We start from the raw sequence: 17714 nt of genomic DNA, 5'->3' as shown, positions 1-17714 counted from the left end.
AAATCTTTGTGTGGCTCCTGGGGTCCTTCAGATCTCAGTCTCCCTACCTCGCTGCACCCACTCTGATTCCATGCCTTGCCCCCCATGTTTGAGCTCAACATGTCCATCCACAGTTCTTCCCATGGACACTCTTCTTCCTGTTGGAGGTATGGAGTATGTTTCTTTTCTACCTCATCTCCTCTGGCAGTAAAAGAGTTTCTAGACTTCCTCAAACTCTCTGTCTAAACATTGCACCCTCCAGGCAACCTGAGGCTTATCTCCCACGTGCAGTTCTGATTCAGAGACTGAATCTGATTATCTCCCTCATTGATTATCTGACTTCACTGTTTAGTGGGCTATCATTAAGAGTGACATCCACATTTTCTAAGTGGGTTTCTTAAAATGCTTCATTCAAGGGCTAGGAAGATGGATCAGTGGTTAAAAAACACTAGATGCTCTTCCAGAGGGCCTGGGTTCAAGTCTCAGCAGCCACAGAGTGGCTCACCACCACTTAGAACTCCAGCGCTAGGAGATCTGAAGCCCTCTCCTGGCCTCTTTTGGGATTTTACACCAGGGGTAAGACACCCATATGCATAAAATAAACTAAGATAAAATAAAATATATTTTTTCTTTTTTTATTAGATATTATCTTTATTTACACTTCAAATGCTATCCTCTTTCCTGGTTTCCCCTCCGAAAACCCCTTATTCCCAGTCCCTTCCCCCTGCTCACCAACCCACCCACTCCCACTTCCTGGTCCTGGCACTCCCCTATACTGGTGCACAGAACCTTCACAGGACGAAGGGCCTCTCCTCCCATTGCTGACCAATAGGCCATCCTCTTCTACATATGCAGCTAGAGCCATGAGTCCCACCATGTGTTTTCTTTGGTTGGTGGATAAAAATATTTTTTTAATGCTGCATTGAATGAACAAAAAGAACTATCTCCTTCCTTACCAACTGGTAGGCAGCTCTCTTCTGTGTTTACCAAGCACACCTCCTCTAACTCCAAACTTTCCTTCTTCCCACTGCTATTCCTCGAAAGAATGCCATGATGTTGTGGCTTACAATAAAACCTTCTCATACATCTTTACTCCTGGTCCCTGGCATACATCTCCTTAAACTTTTATAACTTCCCTAGCAGTAGAGATTCTAGGTACATTGCTTGCTCTGGTATCTGGTCTTTGATTCTGGTCTTTGATGCAGAACTCTTCATGGAATATCCTGGGGGTGGGGGGGGAGCAACATTATCTCTTGTTATGAGTGGTGATCCTCAGCAGAAAGGTAGAAACCGATCATGAGAAAGACCAAGCTGGATCAGAAGTCTGAAATTTCAGGTCTGACTCCCATCCACAGGGAAGGGGAGTTAACCATGCAGGATCCTGTAATAAACCCGCCATAAAAACTCTCTAAAGCATAAGTGAGTTTGCATTGCTGATTGTGAGATGGTAGGGTGACCCGACCAGAGAGGGTACAGCATCTCCATGCCTGTTGCTTCACACCTTGCCCAAAACATTGCTTCATCATAGCTCATCCTTAGTAGCTCTTATGACCAACTAGTAAGGCACTCCCCTGAATCCTTTAGCAACTGATAAAACCTAAGACAGGAGGCCATGAGCACGTTCAATTTGTAGCTGAGTGAGACAGCTGCTGTCGATAGCCTGTGAGACTCACTAGGGTGTGGTCTTGTGGCACTGCACTGACTCCAGCTAGTGCCAAGAGTAAGAGGGAGCTGGAGAGATGCCCCAGCGATAAGAGTCTTTATCACTCTTTCGAAAAATATAAATTCAGTTCCGAGCACTCACATGGCGGCTCACAACTATCTGTAACTTCATTTTCAGTAAATCTAATGCCTTCTTCTGACCTCCAGTGGCACACATGTGTACATATACACACATGCAGCCTAAACAATCATACATGTAAAATAAAAGAAATTGAAAAATTATCTTTAAGAGGAATTTAAGTTATGGGACATCTGGTCTGGCTGGTGTTAGAGAACTGATTGTTTTTGTGACCAAAAGTATTGTGGAAATATAAAGAAGTAAACAAAACAAACAAAACCAGATGATATTAAATGACTGTCGTTTCCTTTGGCCTAGATGAAGTAAGATCCAACTGATAGATCATCTCCTGAATAACTGTGTATCAAACCACAACAATATCCCCCTTTTTATCCTTTTATTAAATACTGGAAATTAAATCTTGTTCATGTCTACATTTATTGAGACACTGATTTCCCCTCCAAACTCACTACATTGTGGTGTGCACATGTGTGTGTGTGTGTGTGTGCATGAGTGTGTATGTGTGTGTGCTTATATGTATATTTGTGCATGTGTATGTATGTGTGCATGTGTGTATGTGTGCGCTTGTGTGTGCATGTGTGCATGTGTGTGTGCATGTGTGTGTGCGCATGTGTGAGATCACTCTATAAGCACATCATAAAGTCTTTGAAGGTTATTTCTCACGTTCCCTGCTTATGGCCCTCAATGCCTACACTCAGAGCTGTGCTATGCATGGACAGTGTCCCACAAGAACCCCACATGATAAGAAATCCTCCAGGAAGAACGGCTCCATCAACCCCCATCTGCCCTAGAGGACCAGTCCCATCTGTTCACACCACATCACATGCTGAAATCACGACAGGAATCCAAGACAAGCCCTCCTTCTTAGAGCAAGCAGCTCATTTATCAGGGACAGCATAAACAAGGGTGGGCCAGCAGATTTCTTATCTTCAGAAGATTATTTCGGCAACAGAAGAACAGAGGCAAAAAATCCACTGAGACATTCTTTATCGGTCACTTATTTGTAGAATCACATACTCAAACTTGACATTCCAGGAGAATGTGTTAACAAAATAAAATGCATCCATGTAGTTTTTTGCCTCCTAGAATGACTGAGGTCCCACAAAGAATCCAATCTTAAAGGAAGAGAGCAATGTTTCCATTTTACACTGTACTGATATTCAGGAATATGTTCTTTGTATAAAATTTGTGTGGGGGGGCAGGGGGGAATGAGAGAGAGAGAGAGAGAGAGAGAGAAAGAGATGAGGGTTGTTACTGATACCCTAGGCATGGATTTTACTACTGGGTCTCAGTTTCAACAAGTGCTTAGCGCAAACGTTGTGTGCCAAGCCAGTACCCAGTGAGGCAAATACAAGGCTATATATCAAAGCATTTTCAAGAAGCTGGGGTCCAGTGTAACCAACAGATGTAGTTACACAGCAGGGAAGGCGTTCTGTGATACTATTAGAGTCAGGTTAAAAACAGTCCTTAGAAAGCCACAGAGAAACCCACTGTTTCTGCCTGGAGAGTCCTAAACAGGCTGCCAGAGGAAAGAACCACTGCTCACTGGAGACGCACGAGGAAGTGACATCAGTACAGTAGTCAAGGTTATTGTTTGCAAAATAAGCAATATTCTTGTTCCCAAGCCCTGCCAGCCAAAGTTCATTACTCACAGATGATCAAGTTTGTAAGGGACTCAATACGTCTTGCCCAGCTTTTGCTCACAAACTGGATAAGAGAAGCTAGAAAGTAAAATGCAAATTCCCTCACCCTGCTGCTAGCTGGCAGCCCCTGGGAGAGAGCAGCCGGGGGCATGGTGACACAGAGGGGCGTCGACCATGTCACCGTCATAATTGGCTTTTGGCCTAGTTCCACGGACAGTAATAGGGACAGTGAACTGTACTGAGTGTTCACTGTGTCCTCTCACACAGTGTCGGGCATGGCCAAACGTCTTCCAGGAGAGCGTCCTTGCACTTAGATGGTCCACACTTGACAGTTTAGGAGCTGAGTTTCGCGGTGAAAACATCTCCCTTTCAAATGCTTAGTGCAAACGGAGGCATGTCGACATGAAGAAATGATGTAAGTGTGGCAAAACGAGAGTAATCAGTGTGCCTTGGGGCATGACAGATAGGTATCTACATATTATTACAGCTTTCTCATACATGAGAAATCCTTTGAATTGAAAAGTTAAAAGAGAAACTTGAAAGAAATTCCTGAGTGACTCTTTGGTTTAAAGGGGGGGGGGCGGGGGAAGGGTATTTGATTTACCAAAATAGTAGCCTGCATTGGTCAAACTCTACAGCTTAATGAGGTCACCTTTTGAGAATAAGCATTTCACGGCTACAGCAATCCCATAGTCCTTTTGGGGACTCATCCAGTTTCTCTGAAAATACACTGAAACACATAAAACTATCTGAGCAAAGTGGCCAGTACAAACATACATAGAAGGCCATCGTCTGCCAATCTCGTATCTATATGAAATGCCATAGAGGTCTGTCTAAATGATGACGTCATGGTAGAAGGTGGGGCAGAAAATATCCCCTTCTGGAGGTACTGCAGGCAGTCTGACAGCTGTCGACACCATTTTGTCCCAGGGCAGCTGCTTCTTCATGGACTGACCCAGCCTTACATCCTGAAGAAAACAGTATAGTATCTGGCTCATACCTCTGGTAGTGTGACGTGTGTCAGATACTCGCAGCTTTATCGTACTTTGATCCCAGACCTTTTAAGAAACTCTCCACCAAGAGCTCACTTCACTCGGGCCTTTAGGATTCTCTGGAATCAATTTTGAATGAACAAAAGATTGGTACCAAAGACCCTGACTTAGTTAGGTTTCTGTTGCTGTGATAAACACCAGGAGCAGAAGCAACAGAGATGAGAAAAGTGTTCATTATACCTAACAATTCTCAGCTCATACTCCATCACTGAGAGAAGCCAGGGCAGGAACTCAAGGCAGGGACTAAAGCAGACGCTATACAAGAACGCTGCCTACTGGCTTGCTGCCCATGCCTCGGTCAGCACACTGTCGCTGTCTTCAGACACACGAGAAGAGGGCATCAGATTCCATTTCAGATGGTTGTGAGCCACCATGTGGATGCTGAGAATTGAACTCAGGACCTCTGGAAGAACAGTCGGTGCTCTTAACCGCTGAGCCGTCTCTCCAGCTCCCTCAATGTGTTTTCTTATAGCACTCAGGACCACCTGCCTAGACATGTTACCACACCCAGTGACCTGGGCCTTTCCATATCAGTCATAGACCAAGAAAATGCCCCACAGGCTTGCTGAAGGTCATCTGATGGGGCATTTTTCTCAGTTGAGGTTCTGTCTGCTCAAATGACTCTAGAATGTATCAAGTTGACAATAATAATAATAATAATGATACTCAACACTGACACTCTTTCAACATAAAGTATGCTGCACCCTGCCAGCTCTCAGCAGGCTGTTGATCCAAAAGAAGGCTGCGAGTCCAGATTCAGTGCCAGTGCTATCACAGAAGGGCGGTTAAGAGCCTGTCTGTTCAGGGAGGCCCTATACCATCTAATTACAGCTTACCTACAGATGAGCTCTGGTTCAGCTATAAAACACAGAGGAGAGGGGCTGAGGGAAGGAACGCCCAAGAAGAGCACCCCCTCCAAAGAGGAAATAGAAACAGCAATCTGGGGTTCCCAAGTTTTCTTTAAACAAAGACAGGCAGTGAGGCAGCAGAACACACTGACATGAGCTATGTAGAAAAGAAGTCTACACAATAAGTGACTTTTGTCTGTGATGCACTACACAACCCTGCAGAGAGCCTTGCTCACAGTTGAGTGTTTAAGTCCCCAAGTGCCTATGCAGTAGAGCAGTAAGGGGGTAGGTGAGTCATGAAAACATGGCCATGAGGGCTGGCTAATTGGAGTTAAGAACAGCCCAGATGGAACATGGAAAGATATAACTCGGGGTTATTGGAAGGGAAGTAGGCACAATAGCTTAGCGGGTAGATATCTGCCCAGCTCTAGTACTTTAACGGCTTATTATAAATATGAAAGTTATGTGTCTTTCTTTTATCTGGGAACTGAATGATGAAAGGCAGGATAGAAACCCCTGACTGAGGTTAAATACTTACTACAACACTCGATGACAGAGCTTTGCTCAAAAACACAAGAGACACTGCCATCACTATCCATTCTGGACTCAGTCAACAGCACAAGTGAAACATACCCAACCGTCCCCCCGCTACACACACACACACACACACACACACACCCCACCCTGCACAAAGCAGAGCTAGTGAGGAACCCATCCTGGCCTGCTTTTAAGATGCCCTGAATTTACAGAAACACTGTGTTCACTTGCTACAAGACGCTCTGGGTTGAGATTTCCAAGGATAGAAACCCCATTACTTGTAGCACAGATAGACCCGCATCCTTACAGTTATTGAGACACAAGTTCCCAAGTGGGGAAATTACTGGGAGCAGGACACCAGCGAGTTCTATTTCCTTATCTAATTTGCAATTACTATGGTCCCCACGATTCCCTTTGCATGTAGACGCTCACTTTCCACATATGCTCCCCGCCTATCCCAGTGGTTTCTTGCAAGATTCAACCTGTGAGTCAATCAAAAGTAAAATACTGGAGGCCAGATTTAGAAGGCAGTGGCAGGCAGATCTCTGTAGATACAAGTGCATGCCGGTCTAGAGCACGACTGTTAGAGACCAGCCGTGGAGAGACCCTGTCTCAAAGAGAAAAAGTAAATAAATAAAAGAGAAAAAAGTCAGACTACACTGGAAGTCTTACAGACAAACTGAGTGATAGATTAAGTACATCCCTAGAATAAAACCAAGGAATGCAGGCATTACTTACTCGCAAAGGAGGATTCCATTTTCTAGTCCTGTCCGGAAGTCTTTGTCACCAAAACTTCGACCAGTGACTTGCTGGAAAAGAAAAAAAAAAAAAAAAGGAAAAGAGACATAAGTTTTTCTTTTATAACCAGGAAGTTCGGTATTAAAAACAAAGCAAAACAAAAATCGAGAGCCCTGAAAAACTCATGACACTCCAAGAATGAGAAAATCTATTAACCTTGAATTCCCTTCCCAGGTGTGGCTTTGCATGGATCAGGTGAAATAAACTTGGGCCAAGAAGTGTCAGCTTTTCCTGATAAGACTGTTACTTTCCAGGCTCAACTTAGTAAGTCAAGGTCACAGTGTATCTCTTCGATGGGGATGCACACACTCTCAACATACAAAACAATAACAACACATAGAAGGAATTGCCCAAGCACAAAGACCCTGTATGTCTAATGTCAGGAGACTTAATACTATGACTGCAGACTGTAGCCCACATGCATAAATGACAGAACGGGACTGAGGGACATTTATGGTGTCTCTGGCTGTCAGCAACCATTGGCAGGGAACAAGGTACTCAGAGTTTTATTTGTCCATTCTCTAAATACAAATGCCTGGCCTGAAATATACCAAATAGGCACGTCTGTAAACATGCCCTAAAGAAACCTCTAGTACACAAAAATAGAAGTCATGTCTAATGAGCCAAAAGAAAAAAAGAAAAGGGAGCCATAAAAATACTCCAACAATGAAAAGGGCAAAGGGGGGGGGGGTGAAAAAGAGGAGGGAGGGACAGGGAGGAGGGAAGGAAAGGGGAGGAGGGAAGGATTGGGGATGGGAGGAAGGAAGAGGAGGGGAGTGGAAAAGAGGAGAGAAGGAGGGGAGAAAGGAGATGAGGAAGAAAGGGAAGGGTAGGAAGGAAGGAGAGTGTGAGAAAGGAAGGGGAGCGGGCGGAAGGAAAGGGAGGGGGAGGAAGGAAGGGGAGGGAATGGAAGAGAGAGGAAGGAAGGGAAAGTGTAGGAAGGAAGGGGAGGGGAAGGAAGGAAGGAGAGGGAGAAGAGAGAAAGGAAGGGGACAGTGAACAGATAGAACACACAGACAGGTTGAAGATTTAGTACAGACCATGTCAACAATCACATTCAGTATAAGTAGCTGAATAGCCCACAACTAAAACACAGAGATTGTGAGACTGAAGCAGAAGTTGAGTTAACCTTGAGCTGCGTACAGATGTGCTAGATACATTGGAAGACGCGCACTAACGTGAGTCACAAAGTACCTGGGCCAGACATACTAACACCATAGAAAGAAGTCTCAGAGCAGAATATAACAGCATGGATGGAGAAGCTCTTTATAACAAGGGGTTAGTTCACTGGCAAGACATCATACTGTGAACATTAATGTATTTCACCATTCACCATGTTTTTAGAAAGCCCTTCAAACGACACAAATCAAAGCAGATAGGACCACTAAGAGAGAGGGAGACAGATCATAAGTAGAGTCAGAGGTTTAAATATTTCTCTTTAATAACAGACAAAACACATAAACAGAATAATGATATAGAACACATGATTAATACTATGGACCCAATTGGCCTAGTTGATATTTCTAGAATATTCCACCCTCCAACATTTACCAAGCCAGACCAAATTCTAGGTCATAAAATAAGTCTCAATATACTTAAAAACATCTATCCAAAGTGGGTATTCTGACCACAACAGAATTCAATTCTAAATGAACATCAAAATATCTGTGGACTATACCCAAATGTTTTTAAACTAAGTAAACCAATTCCAAACAATAAAAAATTAAACATCATAATATATTTGTAGACAAAATAGTAACATGAACCAAAAATACTGAAGCAGGATTGAGCCGGGGGCATGGGGGGAGAGGGATACAAAAAGCCAAAAGAGAAACAGGACATAAATTACCAGAGACTCGGGAATGGCAAATGACATCACTGCAGAGTATAAAAATATTAAAAGCACAACAAGGAACTATTATAAACAAATTTGTACCAATAAATTAAGCAACTTAGATTGCTCTGATAAATTCCTTGACGTAAGCACAATTCATACAACAGGGAAACAAATCTCCCTCTCACAAAGAAAATAAACGGGCTCAAAGGCTCACTGCTAAGTTGCACCTACCGGTTACAGAGAAACAACCTAATTCAGTACAAACTCATGCAGGCGATTTTAAAAAGTGTCTCTTATGATGTGCTTACGATGGCTTGTAGTTTGCACTCTGACTAAAGACTTCTAATTAACATTCCCTTCATGACAATGCCAATCATCGATATTAAGATTAACTGCCACTACCAACGGTCCCTTTGCAGGGAACTAAGAGTCACGGCTCAGACCCTTCTAACCTCTCCCTGGATTCCAGCCAATCTAGGATTCTTAGCAATTTTCCCAACAAGGCACTGACCCTGGCATCATTCCAAGACCACATTCCAAAGACACAAGGGCATGATGGGAAACTCAGAAGAGCAATTAAGAGGATCTGAGGCAGCGTGGTGGCACACACTTTTAATCCTAGGGCTCAGGAGGCAGAGGCAAGTGGATCTCAAGGCCAGACTGGTTCTATAAAATGAGCTCCAGGTTAACCAGGGCTATGTAGTGAGTGAGTCTATTAATATATGTGTTCATGCATGTGTGTGTGTGTGTGTGTGTGTGTGTGTGTGTGTTTGTGTACCCTTAGATTACAGGGTGTTTGTAAAGAAAGCTCAGACTCAGGAAGATTCAGAGCCTGGTGGGAGTAGTAGCAGATGGTCAAGAGCACTCTACCCCGTTCCTGCCCCTACTTCCCCTCATCACTTGATCTGATCATTGAAACTCCATCCTCATCCACGCCAAACCCTTTCTTCCATATCAAGCACACCCATAAACAACTCTTTGGACATGTTCCTTATTTCCTCCATTCTGCCGCCTTTCTCCAAGCCACTGTCATCTTCCATCCATTGGGCAGATCCAACCTTCGACACGGTGACATGGTCCTGTCACCGATAAAGTTCACACTCAAGAATGTCACAATCAAGATACAGAAAAGAAAGATCTTAATATAAAATCTCAGATTTTAAGTTGTGCTCTTGTGTGGGGTCATGATGATAGATATCCTAGGCCACACATGGCCCACAGGTCATGGATTAAATATGTCTGATGGAAAGCCCAGATGCTGGCACAACTACTTCTACCTGGTTTTCCATCTATTCTCAAGCACGGAGCTCCTAACCTCTAAAGGATCATCAAACCAGTATGCCTTACATTTCTTCCAAAAAATGACTCTGAATCTCATTCATCATGGTAGAAGCAAAGTTCCCACAGCTCTCTAATGGTGTTCAACACACACACAAACACACACACACATGCATGGGGCAGAGAGTATAGATGACATTATCCTGGAATCCTATAATTTATGGACAAAAACTACCAACCACCACTATCATATCAGAGGTGAGCCCAACATATCTCTTCATTCAAGGGAATCCTTTGAAATCCTTCGGATGGCAGTAAGTCATCAGAGCTTTCTTTGCCATCCTTCAAGAAGCCATATTGGTTTGCATCATATGCCCCCTGCTTTGTGTGCAGGGTTAATCCACTTTCATTACTAACCACAATATTTGTTGCAGGACCATGCAGAGTAAAAGTCACCGAATGACTAATTTATCAAAACCTGGTTTTCCAGGAAAAGAAAAACCTTCATCTGCCTCCATAATTAAACCAAAGCAGAAGGCAGGGGCATTACAGCATGTCATCGCACTGTTTAGTGGGAGCAACTATTGAGGAAGCTCATCTGTATCCGATTTCCTTTCCACGGGGCTCAAAGGTAATTCTGAATAGGTCTACATTCCCTGGCATTGCTCTGAATCATTCAAATTCTGAAATATGGAGACGCCAGATTCAAAAGGGAAAACCACACAGCTCCGTGGCAACATTTTTACGACGTGTTTATAATGTAACACTCTAGATCATAGCCCCACAGACCTTTAATTGGTTTGTTACTATTGTCATTATGTAATTGCAATGAACAGCCAAAGGCTGCCAAGAACTGGTCTTCCAGCCCAATCATTACCATGTATGCAAATAGTATTTCAGAAATATTTTCATGAATCTTTTGTAGATTTTTTGGAAAGAAAACCACAAACAGACTACAGGTCTAAAGAGCATTTAAAATGAATATTCACAATTCTTAGCACAAGGATATAAAAAGAGAATTTTTATGGTTTTTTTTTTTTTGGTTTGAAGTTTTTTCAGTTAATGTATTGACTTTATGTGTATGAATGTGTTGCCTGCATTTATGTCCATGAGCCATTTGAGTGCCTGGTGCCTACAAAGGTCAGAAGAAGGTATCAGATCCCTTAGAACTGGAACTACAGATGTTTCTCCACCATGTGAGCCGTCATGTAAATGTTGGGAACCCATCCCCGGTCCTCTGCAAGAGCAACTCTGCAAGGGCTCTTAGGCACTGAGCCATCTCTCTAGCCACTGATTGACTGACTGGTTGACTGACTGACTGACTGACTGACTGACTGACTGACTGACTGAAAAATTGACTGATTGATTGATTGATTGATTTAAAGACATGATTTTTATCACACATCTCTGGCTAGCCAGGAACTCACTATGTAGCCTAGGTTGGCCTCAAACCTTCAAAGATTCTGCCTTCCAAATTCTGGGGGTTATAAGAGTAAGCATTACTCCCTACCTTCTAAAGAAGAGATTTGGTTTATTGACAACACACACACACACACAATACTGAGTAGATATTCATTTAACTTTGAATAGACATGAGAATTTTCCTTAAGTTGTATAATAGAAGGTACCTTTCAAAGGAGTACGATTTCTTCTCACACCCTGTTAATAATAAAAACCTCACTCCTTCATTCATGAAGAGGCTTAGCTGCAACTCATTGTGAATTCTCTCCTGAGTCTGACTTAATTATCTAGAGCATCTATGCATATTTCATGCTGAAATTGTAAAATAAAACAGAATAAAATTCTTACTTTTCACTTTTTTCCCCTCAGAAATAAACTCCTGATGAAATTGTTAGGAGTCAAACCAAAATTTGAAGGGTGTACTTTATAAACAAAAATAAATCATAGTCACTTAAGGAAGAATTAGCAACCAGCTTCAAAGAGCACCATTTCAGCCCATCTACCCTTCAGTAGAGCATGGCTGCCTTTATTCTTTGGTTCTTTTCTGTCATCCCCAAAGGCTCCATCAAGGCCCAGGATCTTCTCCCTTCCCTTCCACATCTCCACCTTAAGCCCTTGTCCACAGCTTCCAGCATTTCCCTGCTGTTACCATGATGAACTCTCTCTTCTCCTAAAAGCCCTAATTCAATGCTATCCTTTAGCCACCATCTTGATTTTCCTTCCCTGGTCCAGATTTTGTGTGACACTCTGTCTCTAAGGTTGAAGATTTGCAAACTCTCTTTATTTAATTTGATGGAAAGTCTTTAGAAGGTGACCAGTTACAATTGAGGCAACTTGAACTCAATCACTTTAGGCAAGTTCATGGATCTCTATCCACCCTTGCCTTCCCCTCTGAAGACATGGGAACAGTACTTATTCCAATGGTTCGCATGAGGATGAATCAAAGCAGCACACAAAAGCCTAACACCATGCCTGACCAAAGCAAGAACTCAACACATCTCATCACGGCATGGGCCCAAGGTAATGCAACTGCAGTGGCCACCTTCACTTCATTGTTATTGCTTTTATTTTTCCTTTTAGTCCTCTGTGGTTATTTTCCCTCCCTGATCATATGTGAGGCGGGGCTCGCCGGCTCTCCACTGATGTGCAGGTATTGCCACACTGCCTAATGATCTTAATCAATGTTGTAGCAGCTTGAGCAACAACCCCATCCTTCTGAGATCCATTGGCTTCCCCCACCACTTCATGCTCCTGGGTTTCTTTCTGCCTCATTACGTAAACTAGCCTTTCCACCGCATTAAGGATTTCTACCTCATTAGCTGGAAAGTATAAAGGAGCCTTTCCCTGTCTTCTCTTTCTACATCCTCACCCTCCCTTCCCCAGGTAAGTCCTATCCTTTTATGTCATATGTATGAGGAGAATTCATGCATTTTTATACATGGCTCTGGGGCCTTCAAGGACCAAATAAAATCTCCAGTTTCTCATTAAAAATCTCCTGTTGGGTAACACACACACACATAGACACACACACACACACACACACGAGTAAGGCTGACAAAATCTTAATGTTTGCCCCCCCCCCCAGTCCAACTTGATCCATCTCTGGTCTTCACATCGATGAATAGCATCACCTCCTCCAATAACACAGAGATGAATTCAAGCCTCCAGGAAGAGCAAAGCTCTCTTTCTGAAACAGATTTCAGACCTGCCTTTCCTGTCTCTACATAGTAACCATGAGGCAAGCTGCCATAGCTTATTTGTACGCAAAACAACTGTCATGTCCGCCCATGGCGCCCTGCTCAAATCAACACCCGCACAGCATCCTGAGATCTTTCGAAAATTCCCACCCGTATCCCCCACTTCACACTAGATTAAAGCCCATTATAGAAAATGCTTTTTTACATGACAGGTGAGTAAAACAAGGTCCTACAAACTAAGGGATTCGTGCAAGGCTACGTGGACAAGTCAGCAGCAAAGGTGACACAGACCGGCTCCCCTTTCACCTCGGTCCCATCGAACTGTGCTCAAATCCCCGAGGCCCCCGCGGCCAGTTAGATTGCTATACTTTGTTCAATGATAATAGCTCCTTGTATTGATTCAGTTTGGCTTGACAGTGAAACAGCACAGAAGCCCAGAACTGAAGTTATTTAATCAGCAATATCAGACCACGAGTCCCGCTAGCACCAGCTCTGAGTGCTTAATACTGAAGATAATAAAATGCAATCTGCAAGATCCATTTATATTTTCATCATGTCATCGGAAAACCAGAAGGCGCTGTTTATAGCCACAGATTGACAGCGCCTCCAAAAAAAAAAAAAAATCTAATTAAGAATACAGCTGATGCTGAAAAGTATCCTGGGAGCACTCAGTCTCCCGATCGAAGCATTGTACGATCTGGATGCAGAAAATGGGTCAGTGCAGACACGTGTGCGTGGGTTCAGCTGACTGTGTTTGCACATTTTCAAGCTGTCCCATACAGACAGGGTGACAGAAGCTGCAGAGAAAGACAGACAACACACACAAGGAGTTCCACCAAAGCTGAAAGCCTTAGTGACAGATTGGCGAGAAAGAAGAGTCCAGAAAGAAATGGGCCAGGAGGGTGCTGTGAGCTAAGTGTGTTGTCTCCTGTGAGTTCATGACGCCATGGTTATTTCTACCTGGGTATTGTGTTGTTTCTTCAATAAACATTGCAGTTCTGGGCTTAATCTGGCAAAACTGTTACAGTGAAGCAGAAAGCCACTGAATTAGGCAGATCTGGGTTTGAAGCTCACAAGCAGTGATCTGGGGGCTTCACTCCTCCAAACCTGCTTCATGGTCTTTAAGAAGGTGCCTGTAGGAGCCTGTTTTTCTTGGTTGTGGGAGGTCAGGAAGTAGAGTAGATACTCTCTGGTGGAGCATTTCATGCCTTCTGAAACAGGGAAAATACTATTTCTCTCATGGTTTTGTTTCTCAGAATTCACAGCTAAAAGAAAGGAATTCTACAACCAGAGTATCTAACAGCCATGGGGCTTCCATTTGTATTCAGAAATGCAACTCTACCCTGGGAAAGATGGATGCTGGGCACAATATCAGGCTGTTATTGAAGCCAATGAGAGAGTCTCTAAGCATATTGACAGGACTAAAGGAGACAGCCGTGCAAACCCTGCCCCCCACAAAAAGATATGTTTATAAGAAAACCAGACTTCTAAAAGAAAAAAAAAGTCTTTGTCATGAAGGAAAAAGGAAAGACTGATATTCCTAAATAAGAGACCCAAAAGCATCATGACAATGTGTAATATATATGTCTTTGTAAGATAATGATTTAAAAAAAAAAACCCTTGGGTGACATCCAGGGCACAACTGGGATATCCTACATATAATGGTCACTTACGATATCACCCCTGTTCACCCCTGGAGTGATAATGGTACTTAGAGGAAACAGGTAGCTGACTCCCTCACTTTCTTTGGAAACTGTTGAAAAAATACTAAGAATGTATATGTATGTGTATGAACTAAATACAGAAATTGCCAAGAGTCACTGAAACCTGATCGAGGGCACATGAGTTTCCTGGATCCTGCCTCATGGAATTCTTTCCTACTTCCCTCTGTTCTTCCTTTCTCTTTCTCCTTCCTTCCCTCCCTTCTGAACCCTTTCTTTCTCCTCCCCCTTTCTTCTCTCTCCCTCCTCCCTTTCTTTCCCCTCCTTCCATCCCTTCCATATGTTTTAAAATGTTGATAATAAAATGCTGTTTGGGTTCTAGGACTGAAATGTACTTTAGCAGCCCAGAGCAAGTGTTCATCAACAGCCCATCTGGGGCCTTCCTGTTCCTCTCTAGGAGTGTTTTTCCTATTTGAGGACAGGCGTTTGCCAGCTCATCATCAGTCACCAGAGGTCTGTCAACTCACCCACTCTTTCACTCACAACCCAGAACCTGGCCAGCCAGCCATGGACATGACGCTAACAGTGATGATGAAGAGGAAGAAGGGGTCAGCGCCTTGACTTCCTGATGCTGGGCAAAGAGCGAGACTGAAGGCTCTGCCAAGTACACACAGTCCTGTAGCCACGGTAGAGCTGTCTGAAGAAGTGATCGATTTCACTATTTGATATTCTAATAATGGAATGATTTTTTAGCTAAGGACCCAAAGCGACCACAAAACCTCTGGACATCACCAATGTGCCGCATGGAAAATGGCATCCAAGCCAAACTAGAAATTCACCCAAACAAGTTATTAGATTACCAAATGAAAATAGAGCATGGTGGGATACTCAGAATAACAACAGAGTACCGTAATCAGCCCTTTTAAGTTCAGAATTAGGGACAGCACCAGAAGTGACTAGCTGGAAATGAGTGAGGCCAGGGAGACAGCACAGTCGAGGAAGTACAACAAGCGTGAGGGGTTGGCTTTGCTCCCCAGCACTCCTGCGTGTACAGCCAGGCATGGGGGCACATGCCCATAATCTCAGTGCTGAAGAGACAAGACAGGGGGCTCCCTGGAGCTCACCAGCTAACTAGCCTAACTTAATCACTGAGCCCCAGGTCCCAGTGAGAGACTGTCTCAGAAAACAAAGTAGACAGGCTGCTGGGAACTAACACTCAAAAGTTCACCTCTGGTCTCCACAGACGGGAACTTGTTCACATACACACACACACACACACACACACACATACACACATACATACACACACACATACACACACACACACATACACACAAACATACACACATACACACACATACACACACATACATACACACACATACACACACACATACATACACACATACACACACATACACACATACATACACACACATACACACACATACACACACACATACACACACATACACATACACACACACATACACACACACACATTCATAAACACAATGAGGAGATTGGTTTTGAGAAAAGAGGGGAAATCACAGAAGATTCTTTCTAGGGTACAAAGATTCTATTTCTTGATTTGACGTAGTCATTACAAGGCTACGCACATTAAATCATTAACCAAGCTGTGTGTCTGGGTTTCGTCTTTTGTTTTGGGGTTTTTATTGGTGATTTTTCTACACTGTGTATTCGTTTGTTTTGTGTGATAACAATGAAATTCATGAGGCAGAACAGGACGTGAAGGAAACTGGTTTGTTTTGGCTCTGAGGGGCTGAATCTGCTGTTGCCCTTCCTGTTGGCAGAGCCCTGAGGTAACGCAGGGTGACAAGCCACATTCAACCACAGTATCAACCACTGTCGGTGGCTGTGATCCACCCAAGCCTACCGGACAGTGTATTTTAAAATGAACATCTAAATGCTAGAAAAAGATATATTGTTCTATTTAGCTTGTGAAATAAACGAATCACACTGTTTTGTTTTGTTTTGTTTTGTTTTGTTTTGTTTTGTTTTGTTTTGTTTTGTTTGGAGAGTCTGTCATTTGTACTCCAAGTAGGCATTTAAATTAGTGTAAACATAGAGCCCCTTAATCTAATATTCTATTACTTGTTTGTTTGTTTGTTTGTTTGTTTGAATCATAAAATTGCCTACACCTAGTGAGCATTGGGAAAGAAAGGCAAAGTCAAGAAAATGGGGGTCTACCCACAGTACTGTTCCTGTGTACACATCACAGACTTGTCTGAGCCCACTGCCACCTCTGCCTCTTGCCTTGAAATGACAGCAATAGCCAACAGTATCTTCTACTAGGCTAACTCTCCAGCTCCGTAGCACCACCCGCTGTGGTCACAACTCCGCTGGCTGGTTATGCAGAAGAGACCAGGGACAAAGGCCTCCAGGGCCAGAGGAGGAGATAAGTGAGGCTAATTAGCTTCACTCACCTTTGCCTACCCATACAAACTCTTTTGAAAGTCCTGCTTCCCTATTGCTTACTAAACCGTTGTGTGGGCTCATGGGGGTCTGTTCATGAAGAGATCTTTCTTCAGATATTCCCTAAGTACTCAGTGGGTCATCAAGAGCCCCGATGCAAGTGTTATCATTATCCCCGCTGCAGGCTGAAGAAGCTGAACCGTAGACCATTAAACAATTTATCCAATCTCCTAGAGCTAGCAGGTGGCAGAGGATAACAGGCAGAGAGCTCTGACTCCTGACCGATGCTCCCAGCTATTAGGCAATGCTGCTAAATTATAATGAAAACCTGACTCTCCACTGTCTGTGTCAACATTTTCCAACTCACAACGCCTTTTGCTCTAAATGGGGAGTAAGAAAATAAACCCTTAAATTCAGAAAACTACTAAAATGTATGGGCATGTATCATGAATTTCCCCAATACCATAGTGATAAAATAATAAAAGACTCTGTGATGCTGCTAGATTTTTATCTCTGCCTTTTGAAAATCACAACAGGTATCCAGTAATCCATCTTAAATAATTCTATATACAGCTTGACCCCCTGTGTAATGAGAAAGGAAGAAATAAGCATTTATAGAGGATACAGACAAAGACAAGGAAGGCAAGATGCTTCACTTACAGCCAGTACCGTTTATGAAACAAGTC

General features: G+C 43.2%; 1 protein-coding gene across 15 annotated transcripts in view; it reads right to left on the bottom strand.

The window, feature by feature from the left end:
- Limch1 (LIM and calponin homology domains 1) overlaps positions 1-17714 on the bottom strand; it is a 310330-nt gene that overhangs the window by 189921 nt on the left and 102695 nt on the right. For 13 of the 15 annotated variants that reach the window (XM_029477930.1, XM_029477931.1, XM_029477934.1 and 10 more), the window contains exon 2: positions 6599-6669. In XM_029477930.1, coding sequence (XP_029333790.1) covers positions 6599-6669 — 71 coding nt within the window. Of the gene's footprint in view, positions 1-6598; positions 6670-6814; positions 7083-17714 lie in introns of those variants that run through there. The other 2 variants (XM_029477945.1, XM_029477936.1) reach the window with 2 other exon arrangements.

This window comes from Mus caroli, chromosome 5, assembly GCF_900094665.2.
Source record: "Mus caroli chromosome 5, CAROLI_EIJ_v1.1, whole genome shotgun sequence".
NCBI classification, from domain to species: Eukaryota; Metazoa; Chordata; class Mammalia; order Rodentia; family Muridae; genus Mus; species Mus caroli.
The sequence above is the reverse complement of the archived record's forward strand: the minus strand, read 5'-3'. Positions and strand labels throughout refer to the sequence as shown.